At 35.8% G+C, this 19441-nt stretch overlaps 2 protein-coding genes across 14 annotated transcripts; both read right to left on the reverse strand.

Moving 5' to 3' along the window:
• Window positions 1-157: 157 nt before the first annotated feature.
• Window positions 158-7578, reverse strand: gkup (glucuronokinase with putative uridyl pyrophosphorylase). Its single transcript, XM_079610824.1, has 22 exons — window positions 7400-7578; window positions 7097-7203; window positions 6965-7009; window positions 6630-6783; window positions 6418-6489; window positions 5613-5783; window positions 5422-5499; window positions 4793-4884; window positions 4604-4709; window positions 4444-4523; window positions 4134-4202; window positions 3869-3929; window positions 3755-3771; window positions 3498-3555; window positions 3307-3399; window positions 3159-3219; window positions 2639-2752; window positions 2500-2557; window positions 2323-2391; window positions 2068-2131; window positions 1859-1930; window positions 158-941 (listed from the first exon to the last, which is right to left on the reverse strand). Exons 1-22 carry the CDS (start codon window positions 7454-7456, stop codon window positions 855-857), a joined length of 1785 nt encoding a protein of 594 aa, XP_079466950.1. The 5' UTR covers window positions 7457-7578; the 3' UTR covers window positions 158-854.
• A 2893-nt stretch (window positions 7579-10471) lies between these two features.
• usf1 (upstream transcription factor 1) lies at window positions 10472-16732 on the reverse strand. Of its 13 annotated transcripts, none has more exons than XR_013797388.1 (11): window positions 16598-16732; window positions 16077-16142; window positions 15939-15988; window positions 15740-15855; window positions 15199-15312; window positions 14963-15113; window positions 14783-14837; window positions 13501-13559; window positions 13168-13420; window positions 12798-12926; window positions 10472-11255 (listed from the first exon to the last, which is right to left on the reverse strand). XR_013797388.1 is itself a non-coding variant. In XM_079610928.1 (11 exons), the coding sequence occupies exons 2-11, from the start codon at window positions 16082-16084 to the stop codon at window positions 11166-11168; spliced, it is 867 nt and encodes a 288-aa protein (XP_079467054.1). In that variant the 5' UTR covers window positions 16085-16142; window positions 16598-16732; the 3' UTR covers window positions 10472-11165. The 13 variants fall into 13 exon arrangements, 8 of the variants coding, with proteins under 8 accessions (XP_079467054.1, XP_079467058.1, XP_079467060.1 ...); XR_013797389.1 differs by having other exon boundaries at window positions 14750-14837; XR_013797390.1 differs by having other exon boundaries at window positions 15710-15855.
• Between the last annotated feature and the right edge of the window lie 2709 nt (window positions 16733-19441).

Below are 19441 nucleotides of genomic sequence, written 5' to 3' on the forward strand. Positions count from 1 at the left end.
CGTCATGCTTGACACTAACATTCTTTAATTAATCTAATTTACCTAAAAGTCGAAAGTTAGTAAGGTTTACGTTTGCCTACACACATGACCTGAAATAACAAGTAATTCAATCACATATTTACCATTATTTACTTCCATGTAATTCCAATAGGCTACTGTGAGTCAAAAGGATTTATTTGATTCATTAACATATTGACAAAATATATGACATAATTTTTTGGTGGTAATTTGGTAGGGCTGACTAATAATAGGCTACATAAACCGATATAATTAAATAAAACCTTCCATTCGCAACCTTATTGAAATAAAGAAAACACTTTTGGCTCTGCACAAAAACCTCTTTACGACACAAGAACAGGATGGGTGTGGAAAGCCATTGCAAAGTCAATTGTTTCTCGTTTCTATCTGAAACGTACAACAATTGGAGACCCACCTACCGCTAAACAATGACCTGGGATATAGAAGTCTGAAGGAAAACATTGATAAGTTAATTTAAACTTAAGTTCAAAACCTATGTTAAAACAAATATAAAGGGATAGTTCCCCCAAAAATGTACTTTCTGTCATCATTTACTCACTCTCATGTCGTTCCAAACCATGACTTTCTTCCATGGAAGACAAGAGATGATATTTTGACGAATGTTAGTAACCAAACCGCTTTGGCTACCATTGGCATCCAAAAAATCTTCTTTTATGTTCCACAGAACAAATAAAGTCATAGGCTACAGGTTTATACTGTATATTGTACAAATTAAACTTTTGGGGTGAACTATGACTTTAAGCTATGTTCCTTTAGCAGAGCCTTTATATCTCAGCTTCTTGGTCAACAATTAATACAACCATTTCTCTGAGTGATCAGTTCTGACCCTGCATTGATGGGTCATAAGGCACAATTAGACAAAACACACATCCAGCCTCTTGGAAAGCCCTCTTCATCTCCACCTAGTGGTAAAACATGAAACACATTTTTACACTGGGCCACAAAAATATATAGCACTTCAAGTTCAATTTAATTTCAAATCAGCCAGTTACAAGATCTGTTAATGATAGTTGATGCTGTTTTCACATTATGTTAAAAATTGTGTAATTTTTAAAATAAATATAGTACATTATTACTAGACTAGAAAAAAAAGCATCAGTCTCATAATTACAAGTTGGAATGTCAGGCTTTTTCTAACTTGATTGTTTTAATGTCGTAAAAACAACAAAAATGGCAGCAGTTTAAAGTAGTTCGGTAGCTATATACATACACTAGGTTGCAAAAGTTTGGGGTCATTCATTATTTTCTTGAAAGAAAGAAATTCATACTTTTATTCAACAAGGGTGCGTTCAATCTATCAAAAGTGAGAGTAAAGTAAAGTGTTCAGCAATACTAAGAAATGTTTATTGAGCATCAAATCAGCATATTAGAATGATTTCTAAAGGATCATGTGACACTGAAGACTGGAGTAATGATGCTGAAAAATCATCTTTGCCATCACAGGAATAAATTACATTTTAAAATATTAAATATCAAAATATTTTTCATCAAATAAATGCAGTCTTGTTGAGCATCAAAAACATTAAAAAAAAAATCTTACAGACCACAAACCTTTGAACACTAGTGTACATTTATGTTTGATAGAATTCATAATGTCTAAATATACAATAATTTCAATTATAAACCAAAGACATTACAATGGTTTACAGACAGTGTGTCTAGTACACAAGTTTTGATGTTATTAAATGTTTCCAATAGCACATGAATAGCTCCGAGTAGAATCCTAAGTTACTTGTTGCCTCCTAATAACGGTAATTCACACATTGCATAAATTAAATTACAAACAAGCATTATATAAAAGTCAAAAGATCTGCCTTACCAGCCGCTCTTGGTCCATACACAAGCCCACCACAGCACCACCACTGCCGGGCAATTTGACTGCAGATTCAAACTGCACAGACAAGAAAAAATCATTCAGATGTACTGCTTTTTTTCTGCAGGTCAGATTACTTCTAGTATTATGGAATAACTTAGTGCACCAGCTAATTTACAAGATATATTAGGGAAACATAAATGACATTCATTTACCTGTCTCGCAAGCTGTACCATTTTCAGATTTCCAGGGCCCAAGCAGTCTTCAGTATACACCGACCTGATGGACAAAATGTAACTTCAACGGTGGTATCCATTTAGCAATTTATAATGAACTTAAATTAAAATCCTGTTTGATTTAAACCACATAATGAAGGATTTGTTGTTGGTTCTTTTAACTTAAAACTACAACGTTAACCCACAGATTGGTGACATGCTGTTAAAACCTCCATTCAACTTAAAACATCATACCGCCGTAGCTCAAAGTTTTCATCCATGAGCTGTGCGAGTCTGGCCCAGTCCTTACACAGGAAGGCAGCCCTGCATACGGTGAGAAAAACTTTAAAGCACTTTTCATTGATCCCAAATTTACATGAAAAGTACAACGCTACAATTATTGAAGGACCAATGCTCAAAAGATGAACCAACCGGGCTTGGTCTGTGAGTTCAGCAAATGATTTCATAGCTTCAACCACAGCAGAGTCACCTGTCCAGAAAGAACAAGACTTGTGAAAAGCTTTATTTATTCACTATCAAGACATAAACCAAGACATAAAGTAGGACTTACCGTTTAACCATCGCTGTCTAACATTACTGTGAATACGTCCAGAATCACTTGGATCGCTCAAGTACGCCAGCCAGAACAAGGGAAGATTGTTCATGTCCAAGGGAATGTATTCTCCTAAGAACAGATTGACATGCAGTACAGCCACTTAAAATGAAGGTTTCTATAGCAAATGCACTACCGTTTAAACGTTTTGGCGAAAATAGATGAATACCTAATAATAATAATAAGAAGAAATGTTTCATGAGCAATAAATCAGCATATTAGAATGATTTCGGTAGGATCATGTGACACTGAAGTAATGATGCTGAAAATTCATATATTTTCAATGTAATATTATTTTACAATGTTACTGTTATCACTGTACTTTTAATCAAATAAATACAGCCTTGGTAAGCATAAGAGACATCAAAAACATACAAAAACTTTTTAAGGTTTATATACAGTACAATAATGATATTTTTTATTTATATTATTTAATAATATTTATAATATATATAATATTTCTGTTCAAAGACAGTACCATAACCCCGCTCGTCCATAAGCTGTTTGTTGAAGTCCATGTAAACCAAGCCTTCATAGACCTATTCGAAAGTTAATACAGAGACAGTCATGTTCCACACAGTCTAAGTCAGATTGGTCAAATAAATATGAATATATATATATATCACCTGCACAACTCGATCCTGTAGACCAGCTGTGATGAACAGCTCATCCGTCTCTACGTTGAGGATGAAGTTGGCTCTGACTGGTTTAGGAAGATCCTGACTCCGGATAAAGTTTATGTAAGCTAATAGTTTTTTTCCAACAATACAAAGTAGTTCTAAAAATCTATCCACTGATTGGTGAATGCTGAACATACGTCATCTGTGATGTTGTAAAACTTCATCAGGCACTTCAGTGTGGCAGACACAATCGCACTACACAGAAAACACCCAAATGCTAATGTTAGAATACTCAAATTTGACCCCAATAACAGCAGATGAAACGGCAAGCGTTTGACACTTGAACAATGATTATAACGCATCTGGTTTGATTACAAATCAAATTGACATGAATGAGCTTTGGAGAAACTGACTGTTAATGTTCATTGAAATTTGTAGTCAATGTTTTTCTTACCTACTGCCAGCTAAACCCTAGAAGACATCAAAGAAATGTAGTACAGCGTTACTCCACATTCTTAGAAATTAAACTAGATAGACAACTGCAAATATCATTAGTAATAAGTCTTACCACTTGCCGAGGAATGTTTGTGTCATACTTGAGAGTAAAATTCTGCTTGGACAGAGCAATGCTGTCAGCATAAAAGAAAGCAAACATAGTCAGTGTCTTAATCATTCCGATTACACAACAGATATTTTCTTCCGTATTATTCCATATATACACAAGTGTAACGGAAAAAGAAAAAATATAGTGCAGGGATTTGAATCATTCCAGTGGTTGTTGATTATATATTTTTTAAAACATTAATTTAACAATTATGTTTATTGGATCTCACCCTTGTTCAGAGCAGAACTGGTAAAACTTTTTACAGGTGGCTTGTAGAAGTCTCAGACCTCCCAAATACCTGTAAGGTAAACAAATATTAACGATGATAATTGGTTTTGTTGTATCGTAAACATTCTGCAGAATATCTCATTTTCTGTCCCACTGATGAAAGTAAGACATATGCGTTTGGGTCAACATGAGAGCGAGTAAATTATGAGAGATTGTTCATTTTGCACGATTTATTCCTCGTTTAAAGTGTCCATATTGTTGAAGTCCATGCAAAAAAAAATCAAAGACAAATACTTGATGTTTGGACAAACCCTTCTTTCCGGCTGATCTGAAAGAGATCCTGCAAGCTTCCGAACTCCGTAGGGTCGTTCAGAGGATGAGGTAGAATGGCCTTAATAAAAACAGTGAAATAAATGAAGAACAGTGCTTTCCTTGACGTCTTATCTCAGTCTGTTTTTTGTTTTGTTTTACCAGAGTCTGGCTCTCCATGAGTGTGACCTCAGCCCAGAAGTTAGCAATGGTCATAGCAATGGTTTTCCCATTGAAACCATCAGAGGGGTTCCCCATGAGTCCAACCCTGTGAGTCAACACACAGACTTATGTATAGTAATGAAAAGCAGGTAGGCATTTGTGGATACTAGCTAATGTGTTCCTACTGACCTGGCATATGAGCGGCATGTAATAGGTTTAGATGGGGACAGCTGCTGTTTAGAAGAATAGTGAGTGAGCCATTTCGTGTAATCAGACAGACCCTGTAATAACAGATGTTCAAATTCTCAACATGTATGAATACAAAATTTATGTTTAGAATAGTGGGGTATACACTCCTGTTCGGTGTCAATAAGATTTATTTTTATCTGATACTTGCATTCAGCAAGGATGCATTAAATTGGTCAAAAGTGATAGTAAAGATTTCAAATAAATGCTGTCCTTTTTAACATTCTACTCCATAAATCCTGAAAAAAAAAAGTTTCCACAAAAATATTAAGCAGCACAAATGTTTTCAACATTGATAATATAATAAGAAATATTTTTTAACACCAAGGATGATAACTATAACGATAATGATAAAGATATAGTTTTAAAAATCGTTGTAAATATAAAAGAATAGCAGAATCCACAACTATAACAATAATGGCACAAAGTAATGATATCATTGGAATCCTTTCAGAACGATTTCCAGCTGAAGAAAGATAAAAACATTTGACAGCCAAACAGAATCCATCCTCGAGCATATATTTCATATAAATATATCAAATTAACCTAAATAATGCTACATTTGTACCCACCACTTGTCCAATTAGTTGAAATCCTGTTGGCAACTTCATCCCATAAACAGGAACCTTCTCCTCATTTATAAGCCATTCCTACAACCAGTAAAATCCTATTTAATATTGAAGTTAACATTAAATATAAAGACACAGAAACAAAGGTTTAATGCTTTACATTTTAAAAATCAAAGATCATTTAAAACATTTACCCAGAAAAAGCCAAAGGTTCTATCTTTAACGTCTGGGTGTTGAACAAGGAAATCAGAGATGTACGGTAAGGACTCTTTACGCAGGCAGTAGAACACCACACTTGCCAGACGGGATGCGGTGACGCCCTCCCGAGGCTTCTCAATGAAGCGCATGACCCTGGTGTGCACATAGATTCAGAATCTTGTAGTGAATGCTTAAACTCAAGTGGTGCTCACTGCAGAGTCAAATGACATCCACCTTCTAGCTCCACCCACTATGACTAAATGACATCTAGAGAGGGGGAGCTGGCCACCCATGGCTCTGCAGTGAGCAGCCTCTCCTTAAATAAAATTATATTTTATTTATTACATCTTCCATCGGGCCATATATTAAAAATATCTAATTGTCAGTTTGAATTTTAAAATGCTACTTTTTTATTTATGTCTACATGCAATATATGCTTATAAACAAACATGTTGACATCATAGTCACTTTTCTATCTTAAAGTAAATTTTTATTTATGGCCATAGGTATGTTTATATTCAATGATTATGTCTAATGTTTATTTTCTGTACACAATTGTCTAAATATAATTTATGAAAACGTCAAAACATATTTCCATTCTATGACATATTAAAAGGAGAATAATGACAAAGTTATAAAACGATAAGTGAGTAAATACAGTTGCGTCTGTGCCACATGAGAATCCCACTATGGTGCAAGCAGGAAAGTAGAAGTACGAACCTGGTTGGGTCACTATGTTTGACATCTCACCTACAAGAATCAACTTGTTACAACACAGTCAATATGATAAGTCTCTCTTACCTTAGATCTGAAAAAGCGAATGACTTGTGCAATGTCAAAGTTTTGATCAGCACAAAGCATGTCTCCTGCGATCTGCAAATGCAATATGAGAACACACAATTGAAAACAGCCCTTTCAATTTAAGATTTAAGTCAAATCAAATAGGTTTTCGGAAAAAGGTGCGACTAAATGGACATTATGCAGTGTTTTAATAGCTCAATGCGATGTCATACCACCATAATGTCATCTTGTAGCTGTCGGCTTCGGATGGCCAATTCAAGGTCTGCAACAGCCCCGAGTCTGTCATCCAAAGTAGTGCTGCCATCATTCACAACATTCTCCACAGGAAAGTCATTGGCTGTTGCCCACCGCTCATAGTGTTTGTATCTGAAATGAGTGCAGTTTTGAACCAATATACAATTTTAAATTAGTTAAGGCTCCAAGTGTGTATCTTAAACATACATAAAGCCACACTTCCTGCACTTATTTTCACAAAGGAAAATGTAAACATTGCAAAAAACTAGTTGGCATGTAGCCTATGTCAAATGACAAAACAAATAGGACTTACTTATCAGCATTCGTGACCAGATAGACTTCACTGAAGAGCTGGCGACTGGGAGAGATGGTAAATACTGTGTTGCATTAGTTTGCATGAAAAACACCTTTCACAATGATGCTAACAACAAATATAATGGCTCACGTGTTGACGGTTTCCCACCAGAAATCCAATATTTTCTTTCCCCCCACTCCAGGTAACAGAGCTTTGGGCACACCGGCCAGTTGAGCATACAGACCTGTAATATCACTCTTGAAATATATAGAGACATATATAGAGACATGTTTATTGAACATTGCATTACATCTTTTCTTTCCTGTTTTGAATGGAAATGAACAACGTGGCATTGAAGTTATTACAAACGCTAACTGCAAAATGACACAAATTTTTAAGAAATCATAATCGTTTTTGCAGCTCACAGGAAAACGATTAAATCAGTTGATTTACCTTAATCTGTGTCTCTAAAACCGTACCGTGCCCTGCAACTAACAGTATGCAAATCATTGCTCCGGCTTGTTATTATTTATTTGAAATAGCTAGCATAGTCCTTCCATCAAAGGGTCCGTAGAAAGTCCATAGTGCAACAAATAACACGTACAGTTACAACTTTGAACTTACTCACGTCACCGGAAACCCCTACAAATCCTTAAAGAAACAGGCTCATGATTTAATTTGTAATATGGCAAGCCGTTTTAACATTTAGTAATTTAAACAAACTCTTTGTTTGTATACTAGTACTTATTAATAAGTGACTAGTACACCATTAATATGTACTAGTAGACCTGCTTATTCAAATGACACAATAATTGATCCCAAATTTATTATAATGTTAAGGTTTCACTAGTGATGATTGCTGTTGACATGTTATCCGATCAACGTGTCCAGGTTCGGAGGTAGTCGAGAACGCATTGTGATCGGATCTTAGTGTAATGTAAACGCAATCCAGCCATTGTTGTGTCTGCATTCACAGGTGGACGTCACACAAAACCCTGCCCACTGTCATAATTCCACCTCTCTCCGGAACTGAGAGCTGTGAGGTTTTGCGATACAGTCCAGTGCGATGTACATCGCAAATATAGGCTACTGAAATGTTTGCCTTCGCACCCAAAAGTTGCAGAACCATTAATTTTCTGTATAGAACCCACATTTTTCCCACCACAGCTGGCAACGTCTTGGACCCATACATTTCTCTGTACCGTTTCCATTACGGGATCTATCTATCCACATTATTAGTAGCTTACTTGCTACTTCATCCTCCTCATTTAGCGAGATTTGTCAAATGTCCACTGACTGAAATTTTTTTTTAAAAGAAAACCCACCACTTCAGGTCAACTTTGCACCGGAGCCATCCTTTTTTTTCTTTTCTTGTTTTTCCGCAGGAATGCGTGATCCGATCTGTTATCCAGATACAGAACCCCCTTGATGTGAACAGGTGTTAATGCACCGTGTCCTGATTGACTTATGATCTGATCTGTTTGATCAGATCACGGTGATTGCATCTTAATGCCAAGTGTAAAAACAGCCTTAGAAACTCTCTAATTGTAGTATGTTGAAATTAGGATTCCAGTACCCAAAGGGTCTACTATTTCTGGTTAGAATTCAAAGTGCAGATCCATGCACACTCTAATGACTAATATTGCCCAAATCCCATTGCGTGTTGTATGATGATTTTAAAAACCCGACTAACAATAGAGTTAAGAACTACAAACATGGTGGATGTCTGAGACCAACAGTTATTCATTATTATTAATAATATCATTGGTTAATAATTAATAATTAGTATCTAACCTAACAAAAACTTTGATGTCTTTCATCTTTTGTGGAGTGTGTGGACTCTTTTGAAGTGCCTCTGTATTTACGCACCTCATATGGACTAATTTGAAGGCACAGTGAGTTCCTAGCTACTCTCCAATACGGTAGGACATTAAATTAAATTGAATGTGAAGGATTTTAACAGTGACCAGATGATTGACAGGGCAGTTTAAACAGTGACAGGATGCACATACTAAGTGACAGTACGTTCTGTTAAAGATGAGATTATGGCAAGGTAGTATGTCCCAAAACTTGCCTACATATACTACACACTCAAAAATATCATGCACATACCTTTTCCTTTTTTTCCTTCACAAAAACTGTACATACTTTAGGGCATAGCATAATAGGTCAATTGGGACACAGCATTTGTTCCTGCAGAATTTAGCTTCAACCCTAATTAACTGCACCTGATCCAACTAATCAAGTCCTTCAAGATTTGACAACTACAGCTATGCGTGTTGGAGCTGGGTTGGGACAAAAAATTTGCAGGATTGTGCCAGTTGCCAGCTCTTCTCCAACTCCTCCTTTATGTGTGTTAGGACATCAAACATGTGCAGTGTTGGGGGTACTCCAGGACCAGGATTGGGAACCACTGTACTAGTACATTTTTAGTATAAATACACCAGTCACCATTTAAATTATATACAAGTATCTAGTGGTTAGATAAAATGGACAACAATATTAGTCACTATTGGATTACTTACTATTAATTTAAAAAAGGATAAAAAAAAAAATATATATATATATATATATATATATATACTTGTTTGTTTTAAAGGACAAGTTCGGTATTTTACACTTAAAGCCCTGTTTACAGATCGTATGTGATGAAATAGAACGGTTAAGATTAAAATTTGGACACATGCTGCTGTCGCGAGAATTTTAGGTTTATTTCGCGTTTGTGGACCTATTTTGCCAAACGTGTCACACCCGTGATTCTTCCGTTGAGAGCTTGAATAATAGACACTCCAGTGGCGGAGTAATACCGCACCTCACACAGCACATTCAATACAAGTCATGGAGTTGGACAAAAACTACGATAAAACCTGTTGGAATGCATCTTTTTCAGCGATTTTTTTTGGGACCGTATCAGTGAACACCCCTTACCACTCGGTGAGTTTCACGTCTTTGTAAACGAAAGTTTAATGTGTTTTAGGAAGGAATCTTCCAGTGCACATAGACTGCCATTGTGGGGGTGGGGGAGGAAAGCGATATAAACCTAAAATTCTCGCGACAGCAGCATCTGTCCAAAGTTTAATCTTAACCGTTCTATTTCATCAGATACGATCTGTAAACAGGGCTTTAAGTGTAAAATACCGAACTTGTCCTTTAAGAAATAAATGTTAAAATGGCTTGCCATAATGTCCATGGTCAGAACTCAAGTTTCTGGAGGGCCACTGTCCTGCAAAGTTTAGATCCAACCCTAATTACACACTTGAACCAGCTAACCAAGGTCTTCAGGATTATCAGAAATTTCTGGGCAAGTGTTTTGGAGCTGGTTGGAGCTAAACTTTGCAGGAAAGTGGTCTTGAGGAGTGGAGTTCGACATGTGTCATAGAGGACGGTCTAAGAACATTGAAAGCAGGTTCTTCAAGGCCTGAAGTGCTGCATGACCCTTGATTTTTAAGTTTTAAGTCATAACATAACAATATACACTGAGGTGTTGCAACACAAAACATTCTTACACCAGAGTCTACAAGAATGGCATATTTGTCTATTTATTTCAGCACTCTGAATAGTGAAATCTACTATGATACTATATGTTGTAAATTGTCAATTAATAGGCAGTTATTTTACATGCTCATTATTCGAACAAATTAAAATGAAAAACCTTCTGAAAAGTATGAAAAATACGAAAAATGCATTAACATATTTGACATGTATAATTTTCACAAATTTAGAAGTAAAAGTACAAAATGAACAAATTCTCTTGACCTGTCCTGGTACATAAAAATGAATGCTAAATTACATTAAAATATGGGGGCTGGAAGGCGCAAAAAATAAAAAATAAATTATGTACATAAGGCAAGATCCTGGTGGAGAATCATCACCAGCAGTGGCGTGCTCAGACCTCTGCTGGGGCAGGGGTGAAATCGCGTTCTGGGAGCATGGGGGGGTCCCCCTTGGTTGAAATCTTGAAATCGCGTTCTGTGGGAAGTGATTGGGGAGGTGGTCACCCTCGGTTGAAATCACGTTTCAGGGGGCACCGCAGTACGACCGAAAGTGTACTTTACTATAAGCGATTGTGCACACCACTGATCACCAGTAGGTTGAATACTGCATTATGTAAGTCATGCATTATGCATTGTTCAAGGTTGTTTAAAAAAAAAACTGCAGAAATGTGCATCTCCAGCACCAAATGTTTTTGTTCTAAATTTCCAAAACTCCTTAGAATTCTTCACTGGGAATCTGCACTTGCTGCTGCAACTATGCCGTGCTGTCGGAGTTGGTTCCTCAAAATCTGATTCTTAGATTTCCAATCTTCCACCTTTAAAAAACAAGAAGACAAAATAAAACGGTCAATGAGAACAATACAAAAGAGATAAATAAAGTGATAAAGACAGATAGAAAAACATGCTAAGTCAAGTCACCTTTATTTACTGTATAGAATGCTTTATACGATACAAGGATGCGTTTCCCAAAAGAATCTTAAGCCTCATATGCATTGTAAGTAGATCATAGAGTTCTTTGGTGCAATTGGTTTACGATCAACATAGGGTAGGGATACACCAAACCGACGCCAAAGAAGAAGAAAACGTTGAGGAAGAAAATCTGTGCTTGAACACACCGAAAGGACTACAAGCGTCTGTCAACTAGCACACGTGTTCTGCATCTGCATGCCAAAGGAGATAACTGTCCATTTAAGCAGATATATATTCATCATTCAAAAAGGGAAAGCAAAACTAAGACTGCAGGTTTACAAACCATAAACAGAGCAGTGCTTGCTTACCGTTTTAAATATCAATCATGCCGATCACGTTTTTTATTTCACTTGCTGCTATTATGAAAATATTCACGCATTGGAATTCTCACGTCATGACTTATTTGCTTGCCTTCATCACTTTTGCTCTTATTCCTTTGTTTGCTAAACTGAACAGCTATAATCAGAGTTCACTCTCCAACCGGTCAACCGACGCTCAACAACGTCCCGACGGGCGACGGCTTGGTGTGTCCCTGGCTTTAGGCTCACAATGCTTTTGGGAAATGCAGCTCAGATTGTTTCAAAGCAGCTTTACAGTAATAAACAGGAAAATAATAATTAATGATGCAGAAAGAATTCCGTTCAGCTGTAAAGCAGCTCTCAAAAAGACAATACTCTTATTATTCAGCTGATGTCAGTTCAGCGTTGATTCAGTTCAGCAACTGTGCCAGGTTCATCGATTATGAAGTTCAATTAAGCTCAGCAATAAATCATCTCAGCAGAAAATAGTGATGTCAACATTGAGCTAAGTTCAGTTCTAATCCGATAGTCTGTCTATCTATCTATCTATCTATCTATCTATCTATCTATCTATCTATCTATCTATCTATCTATCTATCTATCTATCTATCTATCTATCTATCTATCTATCTATCTATCTATCTATCTATCTATCTATCTATCATAGATTTTGGTTCCCATTGACTTCCATAGTAGGAAAAAAATATACTATGGAAGTCAATGGGAACCAAAAACTGTCTGGTTACTGACATTCTTCAAAATATATTCCTTTGTGTTCAGCAGAGGAAAGAAATTCATACAGGTTTGAAACAACTTAAGGGTGAGTATATGATGACAGAATTTTCATTTTAAAAGTGAACTAATCCTTTAATGCTGATCTAGGATCTTTGCCAATTCATTTAAATAACAAATTAGTTTTAAAAACCTTTACCTGTGATTCATTTTGAGATTTAACTGAGTTTAAAACAATTCAGGTTCACTGTAAAATTTAAGATAGGATCAAAACTATGATTAAAGTGCGACTGAATTATTCGATTAATTTAATCCAGATTTAAAATTAGCCCTAATTGTTGCAAACAAGTAAAATACCTCTTGCCGTAACAGTTGGTTATCCATCCTCAACCTGTCAATGCTGTTCATTTCATCTCCTAACCGGCTGTTACTTTGTCGCAGCTCCTGAATGTAATCGCAGGCCTTTGATAGAATCCCCCCCTTACTCTGTAACAAACAACAGCAGATATAGTGGGGTTATGTGCAACAAATTTCCATATTCTGTAAAACAGTTTGCATCGCATTCAGGTCTTTTGTAGGTGCTTAGTTAAACAAAGAGCCGTTTTACTCTAGATCAAAGATGAGCATAACCGATGTCCATCACATATGCAAACTTTTTCTAACATTAAGATATTTCAATCGAATAAAACATCCACAATAAAAAGAACTAGCTAGGTTAGCTGATTACCTTAAAAGTCCATAGATATTGCCGTCAGTTCGTACTGCCAGTAACACTTTCTCCGACAAGCGGATGCAATGAGACTTCTTTTCCTGTTTGTTCATGTGAGGTTCGGCATACAGCCTATCCAGTAGATTTTGAATTATATTCCCAAAACTAACACATACCTGTCCAGTTTTAGTGGGATCGATGGTGCAGTCTGGAATTGTTTTTGAGAGCTGAACAATCCAGTTGTTGATTTTGTCTCTACGTCTTCGCTCAACTGTAAAGTGGTTTGAAAATAAACACTCACAAATATACTACACAACAAACTGCATGTAATTTTCAATAGAAAACCTTTACCTTCATTGTGCTGAGCTCGCCTTTTATTATCTCTAGAAGTTCTTGGCCCCTCTGACTTACTGCAAATATTGAAAAAGTGTGTTACAACTGTTTTTTATTTTTATTTGGGACCATAAGCTAATCCATGAATTCAAAATGTAAATGTGTAGGGAGAAACAATGACTTGTATTAGCAACACTTCAAAGTTTGGAAATACAACTTACAATAGATATCCATTACTTTTTAATTCATTTTAGAAAAACAGTAGCTTGAATACCTCTGCTCCCAACTACTAGAATATGGAAATAACTTTTACTGTATCATCTGATCGCACTACAAAAAAGTAATGTTCTTCCTTAGTATATTGTCTTCCAGTTGTTTTTCAAGCGCAAATGTCTAAAGATTTTTAAATCAAGATGCATTTACTGGAGACATACAATATGAAGTCTTGTTTTCTGTGAAACTTTTTGTTTTGAATATTTGTTTTTGCTTTAAGCATTAACTTCATTTTGTTAAATTTTTTAAGACTTAATTTTACGTTTGGATCTCGAGTAAATGTATTTTGATTTATAGATGTTTTGATATTTGTATTGGAAAACAAGATAAAAATACTGAGGAAGATATTGAGTCTCATTCACTAAGCATGCGTACGCACAAATTTGTGCGTGAAATCTGTGTACGAACCATGGAGATGGTTTGGCCGTGTTTTATGCAAATTACTAACCTAATGGCGCTCATTTAAAATACTCCAAATTCACTAACATTAGAACGAGATTAAGAACAAATTCATATGCGTATGCATGTGTTGTGAATTAGGCAGAGATTTTTCGTGAGAAGGTCAAATACGAAATGATCCACGCAATTATTAGTGAATGAGACCCATTCATTTTTTGCAATGCATGCAAAATCTAATGCTATTACTTTATGAATTTAAGACTGTCTGCTCTGATTTAAGACTTTTTTAAGGCGTTCATTTGTGTAAGGGCCGCGAATTAAGAATTTTTAAGACCTGCAAACACCCTGTCATACGTTTATTAACAGCTCAATTAAAATAAATACACTATATTTTCAACATTTAATATAAAATAGAATAATGGCATGCTTAGACTGATATCAAAATAATAAATTGAGTTTATTATTTGTATTGATTTATATTTTTTATTATTGTTTGTGGTCACTGTGGTCAATAAAGATAGTGAAACAGCAATAACTGAAAAGAGAACTATTAAACGACTGAGTGCTTTTAAGAGGCTGGAAAAGGCAACATTACGCATTGTAAGGTTGTGTACGAGGTGCAATAGACCTCTGGTTGGCTCCAGTAAGGACCTCCTGCGGAGACATCATAACATACAACTGACCTAAAGCAGAAGCAAAAAAACAAACAAATAAATAAATATTTGTAAAAAATCCAGGCTTCTTTGTTGTATTGTTGCATTGTTGTGTATTCATGCAGATAATAGAAATTGAAAAGGGTTTAATGTACCTGCAGGAGCACTCTGGCTAAGCAGAGCATCTGAGGCCTGAACACTGGTCACCATTGTGCCTGCTGCAGCGTCTGAGATAGTAGCAGGATAATACGTGTAATGGGTTTCTGTGCCATCTCCATCTAAGCCTTCTGAATGAGAGAAAACAGCCTGAAAAATATTTTTAAAATAAGTTAGTTGTAATCAGATTTATTTATATGATCTATTTCAGGTAAAATAATAAAGGCTGTTCCACCTGTGTGACAGGCTGTGTTGTAGCCGGAAACCCAGTAACGAGACTAACAGCTGTTGCACCATCAGTTTGAGCCTCCAGCTGTCCATCTGCTACCTGGATGACTCGATATGTAACCTGAAGAAAATTGAGATGGAAAATTATGTTATGCAATATAATCTTTCAGAACTACACTCGTCTGTACATACTACCTAAAGTGAAAAAAGAGAGATCACAGCTAAATCTTTCTGAATTGTGCATCAGCAAGAACATTCCATGGGAAGAATTTAGGTTGGTTTAAACCTGGTATTAACATCAGTCTGGCATGGACAGCAGCACTAAATAAATTTGTAAAATTGTTCTCCAAAAGCAGTAAAAAGATCATGTCAGTGGTATGTTTGAGAGCAAAAGTGAGTCTGTCTTTCTAGACTGACCACTTGTGATCAGATGACTGAGACGAATGTCACTACCATGTGTAAACTGGGCCTAAGTTCTTACTCAGGTTTGAATATAACCCTTCCTCTCCATCTCCTACCTGCCCTGAGGGAGGGTACAGCTCCCCTACCTGCCCCCCAGCTCCCTCGGTCTTGAAGAGGTATTTAATCGGCTGCTCCGAGGAAAACGTAGAAGCAGACTGAATAGTTGTGATTGCCGATGTGTCCTCTGCAGTAGCAACTGCCCCTGAGAAAAGAAACCACACACATCAATTCTCAAAATATATATATTTAAAACTGACATCACTGCATTGCTTAATCTGATAATACCTTCTTCAATGACTGGAACATTGACATCAGGTTCAGAACTTTTCTGTTGTCTGAAAACAATATTTTAGATCATAGTGTAGTTATAGTGCACATATTCAGATTCATTACTAATCAGTGACAGTAATACTTGCTACTAACCCTTTCATATCCACAGTCAGTATGTAACAGGAAAAAGTGCCTTTACACCTTGTTGCCTGATCAAATCTGTAATGGAGCCAATAGAGAAAAACAACTATTTGAACGTTAGCACCAATTTACTTGTGATGTTAGATAACGTTACAGATAATAATAACCATTATTAACAGAACTGGCCAACAGGAGTCACTCCTTACATTAGTAACGTTACGCTGGTTGTGTATTAAAGGTAAATATTTTATAATAAAATAAATAAATATTATATTGCAGGCAATAGACTAACAAAAAAAAAAATCAGCACACAAAGAGATTTATAAGCCATACCAATGGACATTATAGACTCAGTTCAAAAGGATAGCTAACGTTAGCTAACGTTAGCTCTTACCCAGAGCTATCTGGAAGCATAGACAAAAATAACGAAGCATGTTTTAATGAGCCAGGAACGAGAATAAATAATTTATATCTACATATAGCCATCATAAATCTGGTCTTGAAATAATGAAAATAAACATGGTATTTCTCACCGTTTACTGTTATAGTGTCGTCTTGTTTACAAGAGGGGCAACCGGGCGGTTCAGTTTCTGCGCATGCGCGCATAATCAGCTCATGGACATCACCGCCGTCGCACAACACACGGAACTTGAACTGTAAAAAACCTGGGGAATCATTTATAACCTTTGCGTACGCACAAAACAGGCAATGAAAGAGGCCATGAAAGAGGCGTAGGCCACTTCTGACGCATAATTTGTGATTTATAAAAACAAACGGGACGGGTAAATTTGCTCGAATGGGAAGAGAGTCGGAAAGGATACCTGGCAAGTCAATATATTAGGAACAAATATTACAGTTACTTAGATATGTACACAGACGGATCTAAAGATGGAGAGGATAAGGTAGGAATAGGAGTGTATATACCAACAATGCACTTAAGTATTGGGAAAAGATTACCTGATCAGTCTTCAGTATATACGGCAGAGATGATGGCAGTTATTATAGGACTGCAGTGGGTTGAGGAAGTTGAACCAGATAGAGTGATATGTTGTGTAGATTCTATATCAGTGCTTTATAGTATTCAAAATATGAAATCTAATAGAGAAGATTTAATGCTAGAAATACAACAAAGTTTATTCAGATTACGGAGACTACAAATAGATGTGAGATTCTGCTGGGTACCTGCTCATATAGGTATAAAAGGGAATGAGGGAGCAGACAAAATTGCAAAAAGATCAACAAGGACAAACGATATCATAAGTATACCCTTTGGAAAAGGGGAGGTTAAGGCAATAATTAAAAAGAAATGACGAAGAAATGGCAGGGTAGGTGGGATGTGGATAAAAGTGGAAGAAATTATTACAGATTGCAAAAATCTGTTAATGCACAGGGTGTAATTAGAAATAATAGAAGAGAAGAGTGCGTTTTAACCAGGCTGAGGTTTGATCACACAGGGTTAAATAAAACAATGTTTTTAATAGGCAAAAATCAAACAGAGGACTGTTATGATTGTGGGTCCAAAGAAGATGTTGAACATGTACTACTACACTGTAAGAAATACAGGGAGGAGAGAAGGAGTCTAAAATTAAAAATGAGACAGACAGGAAGAGAATAGAATATTGAAGGTTTGATATAGGAACAATAGGAGATGGGGTTAATGATACTCAGGAAGCAGTGGTACAATATCTTAAAAATATAGGGTTATATAGTAGGATTTAGTTTTTTTTTTTTTTTTGATATAGTCACAATATAGCTCATGTTACATACTCCTGTACAGTAGGTGGCGGTATGCACCTTATAGTCATGGTTGCAATCTGCCATTAATCGAAAAGAAGAAGAAGAAGAAAATTTGCTCACCTGCACGCAATCTCTAACCCATGCGTGAACGTTTTGGAGATGGAGCAGTTTGGCGACACCGACGGTGAGCTGGAGTTAAATGTCTTCTCAAAAAATGTAAAGAAAAGTAGCCTACACATAGCAAGATAATACAAATATAATTCATAATAGGCCTAATTATATTTTTTAATTATAAAAAATAAATAAATAAAATAATGATTTAAACTATGTTTTACTTCTGATATAAACATTTAGATTAAATATCGCCATTCTCACACTTAAACTACATTAAATCATTATTACTGAGAAGTTACAACATTTTTTATATTCAATAAATAGAAATATTTGTTGAGGATGCAATGCTTTTAAACACTTTTCCTCTGGCATGCAGTAATGTTTTAATTATAGGCCTACTAATAAAAATGATTTTGTGGTGAAGTAAATACTAGGCTACAGAAAAAAACAATGTAATTTACATGGAAAAAGTTAGTTCAGGCAAGAATTTAAAAAACTAAATAAATTCTATATTAGTACTCAATTCAATCGTGTAGAAATGAAAGCTAAATATAAACGTTGTAAAATTACTTAACTTTTCTGATACTGGTGTTCCCATCATGCACTGGGCCTTGAAAAATGCTACCACAGAAACCGAAAATTCTCGGGCCAGCAGCATGTGTCCAAATTTCAATCTTAACCGTTCTATTTCATCAGAAACTATCTGAAAACAGGGCTTTAAGTGTAAAATACTGAACTTGTCCTTTAAACAATCAGTCGATTTCAGTATTTATTGTGTGGGAAATATTTAAAAAAATTATTTTCAGTACAGCAAACAATTCTGCCCCTAAAAGGTTAGTGTAGCCTACTTAGTTATCAAGTAGACAAAAGTGTCAGTGTATGATTGATGTGAAACATAAAGAGAACAAAGAAAATTCAAGGTAAATATCACTTGTGAGCAGAATATTATTTTATTGTGTGCCATTTTCATTCAAGCTACCTTCTGTTGAACACAAAAGAAGATATTTTGACAATGACTTCAATAGTATGAGGGGAAATACTATGGAAGTCAATCGGGTCCATCAACTGTTTGGTTACCCATATTCTTCAAAATATCTTCTTTTGTGTTCAGCAGAAGAAAGAAATCCATACAGGTTTGGAAAAACTTGAGGGTAAGTAAATGATGACAGAATTTTAACCACATTTTTGTGGTTAAGGGTTTTCAAACCCAAGCCATCAAAAGGAAAAGGAACGCCACTCCAGACCGGAAGTAACTTTTCAGATTTTGATTGAATATTACCACGACAAAAAATGTTTTTCTGTGTATTAACTTGCAAGGATGAATTCTTGGTTACCCTAAGACAGTAATGTGTGCTCACAAAGTAAATAGGGTCAATTTTGATTTCATGAGGACTTTAACAGAATTAATGGGGAAAAGTCACATGGTTCATATTGATAATTGATGATCTGAAAATAAGTTGACTATTAAAAAGAACAAGTGACAACATTAAGTGTAGGTATAAAAGGTAAAACCTGTGAGGACTTGT

The sequence above is a fragment of the Phoxinus phoxinus genome (assembly GCF_949152265.1).
Source record: "Phoxinus phoxinus genome assembly, chromosome: 4".
NCBI classification, from domain to species: Eukaryota; Metazoa; Chordata; class Actinopteri; order Cypriniformes; family Leuciscidae; genus Phoxinus; species Phoxinus phoxinus.

What these genes read in the sequence shown, in the direction of transcription:
- gkup (XM_079610824.1), bottom strand. Translation starts at nt 7,456, where the DNA reads ATGATTTGCATACTGTTAGTTGCAGGGCACGGTACGGTTTTAGAGACA. An exon ending in TTTTAGAGACACAGATTAAG is followed by an intron (nt 7,204 to 7,399) that starts GTAAATCAACTG and finishes ATATATTTCAAG; the next exon opens with AGTGATATTACAGGTCTGTA. An exon ending in CAGATCAGCCGGAAAGAAGG is followed by an intron (nt 4,203 to 4,443) that starts GTTTGTCCAAAC and finishes TTTACCTTACAG; the next exon opens with GTATTTGGGAGGTCTGAGAC.
- usf1 (XM_079610930.1), bottom strand. An exon ending in CGTACACAACCTTACAATGC is followed by an intron (nt 13,560 to 14,749) that starts GTAATGTTGCCT and finishes CAATATTTGCAG; the next exon opens with TAAGTCAGAGGGGCCAAGAA. An exon ending in ATCCCACTAAAACTGGACAG is followed by an intron (nt 12,927 to 13,325) that starts GTATGTGTTAGT and finishes TGTTTGTTACAG; the next exon opens with AGTAAGGGGGGGATTCTATC.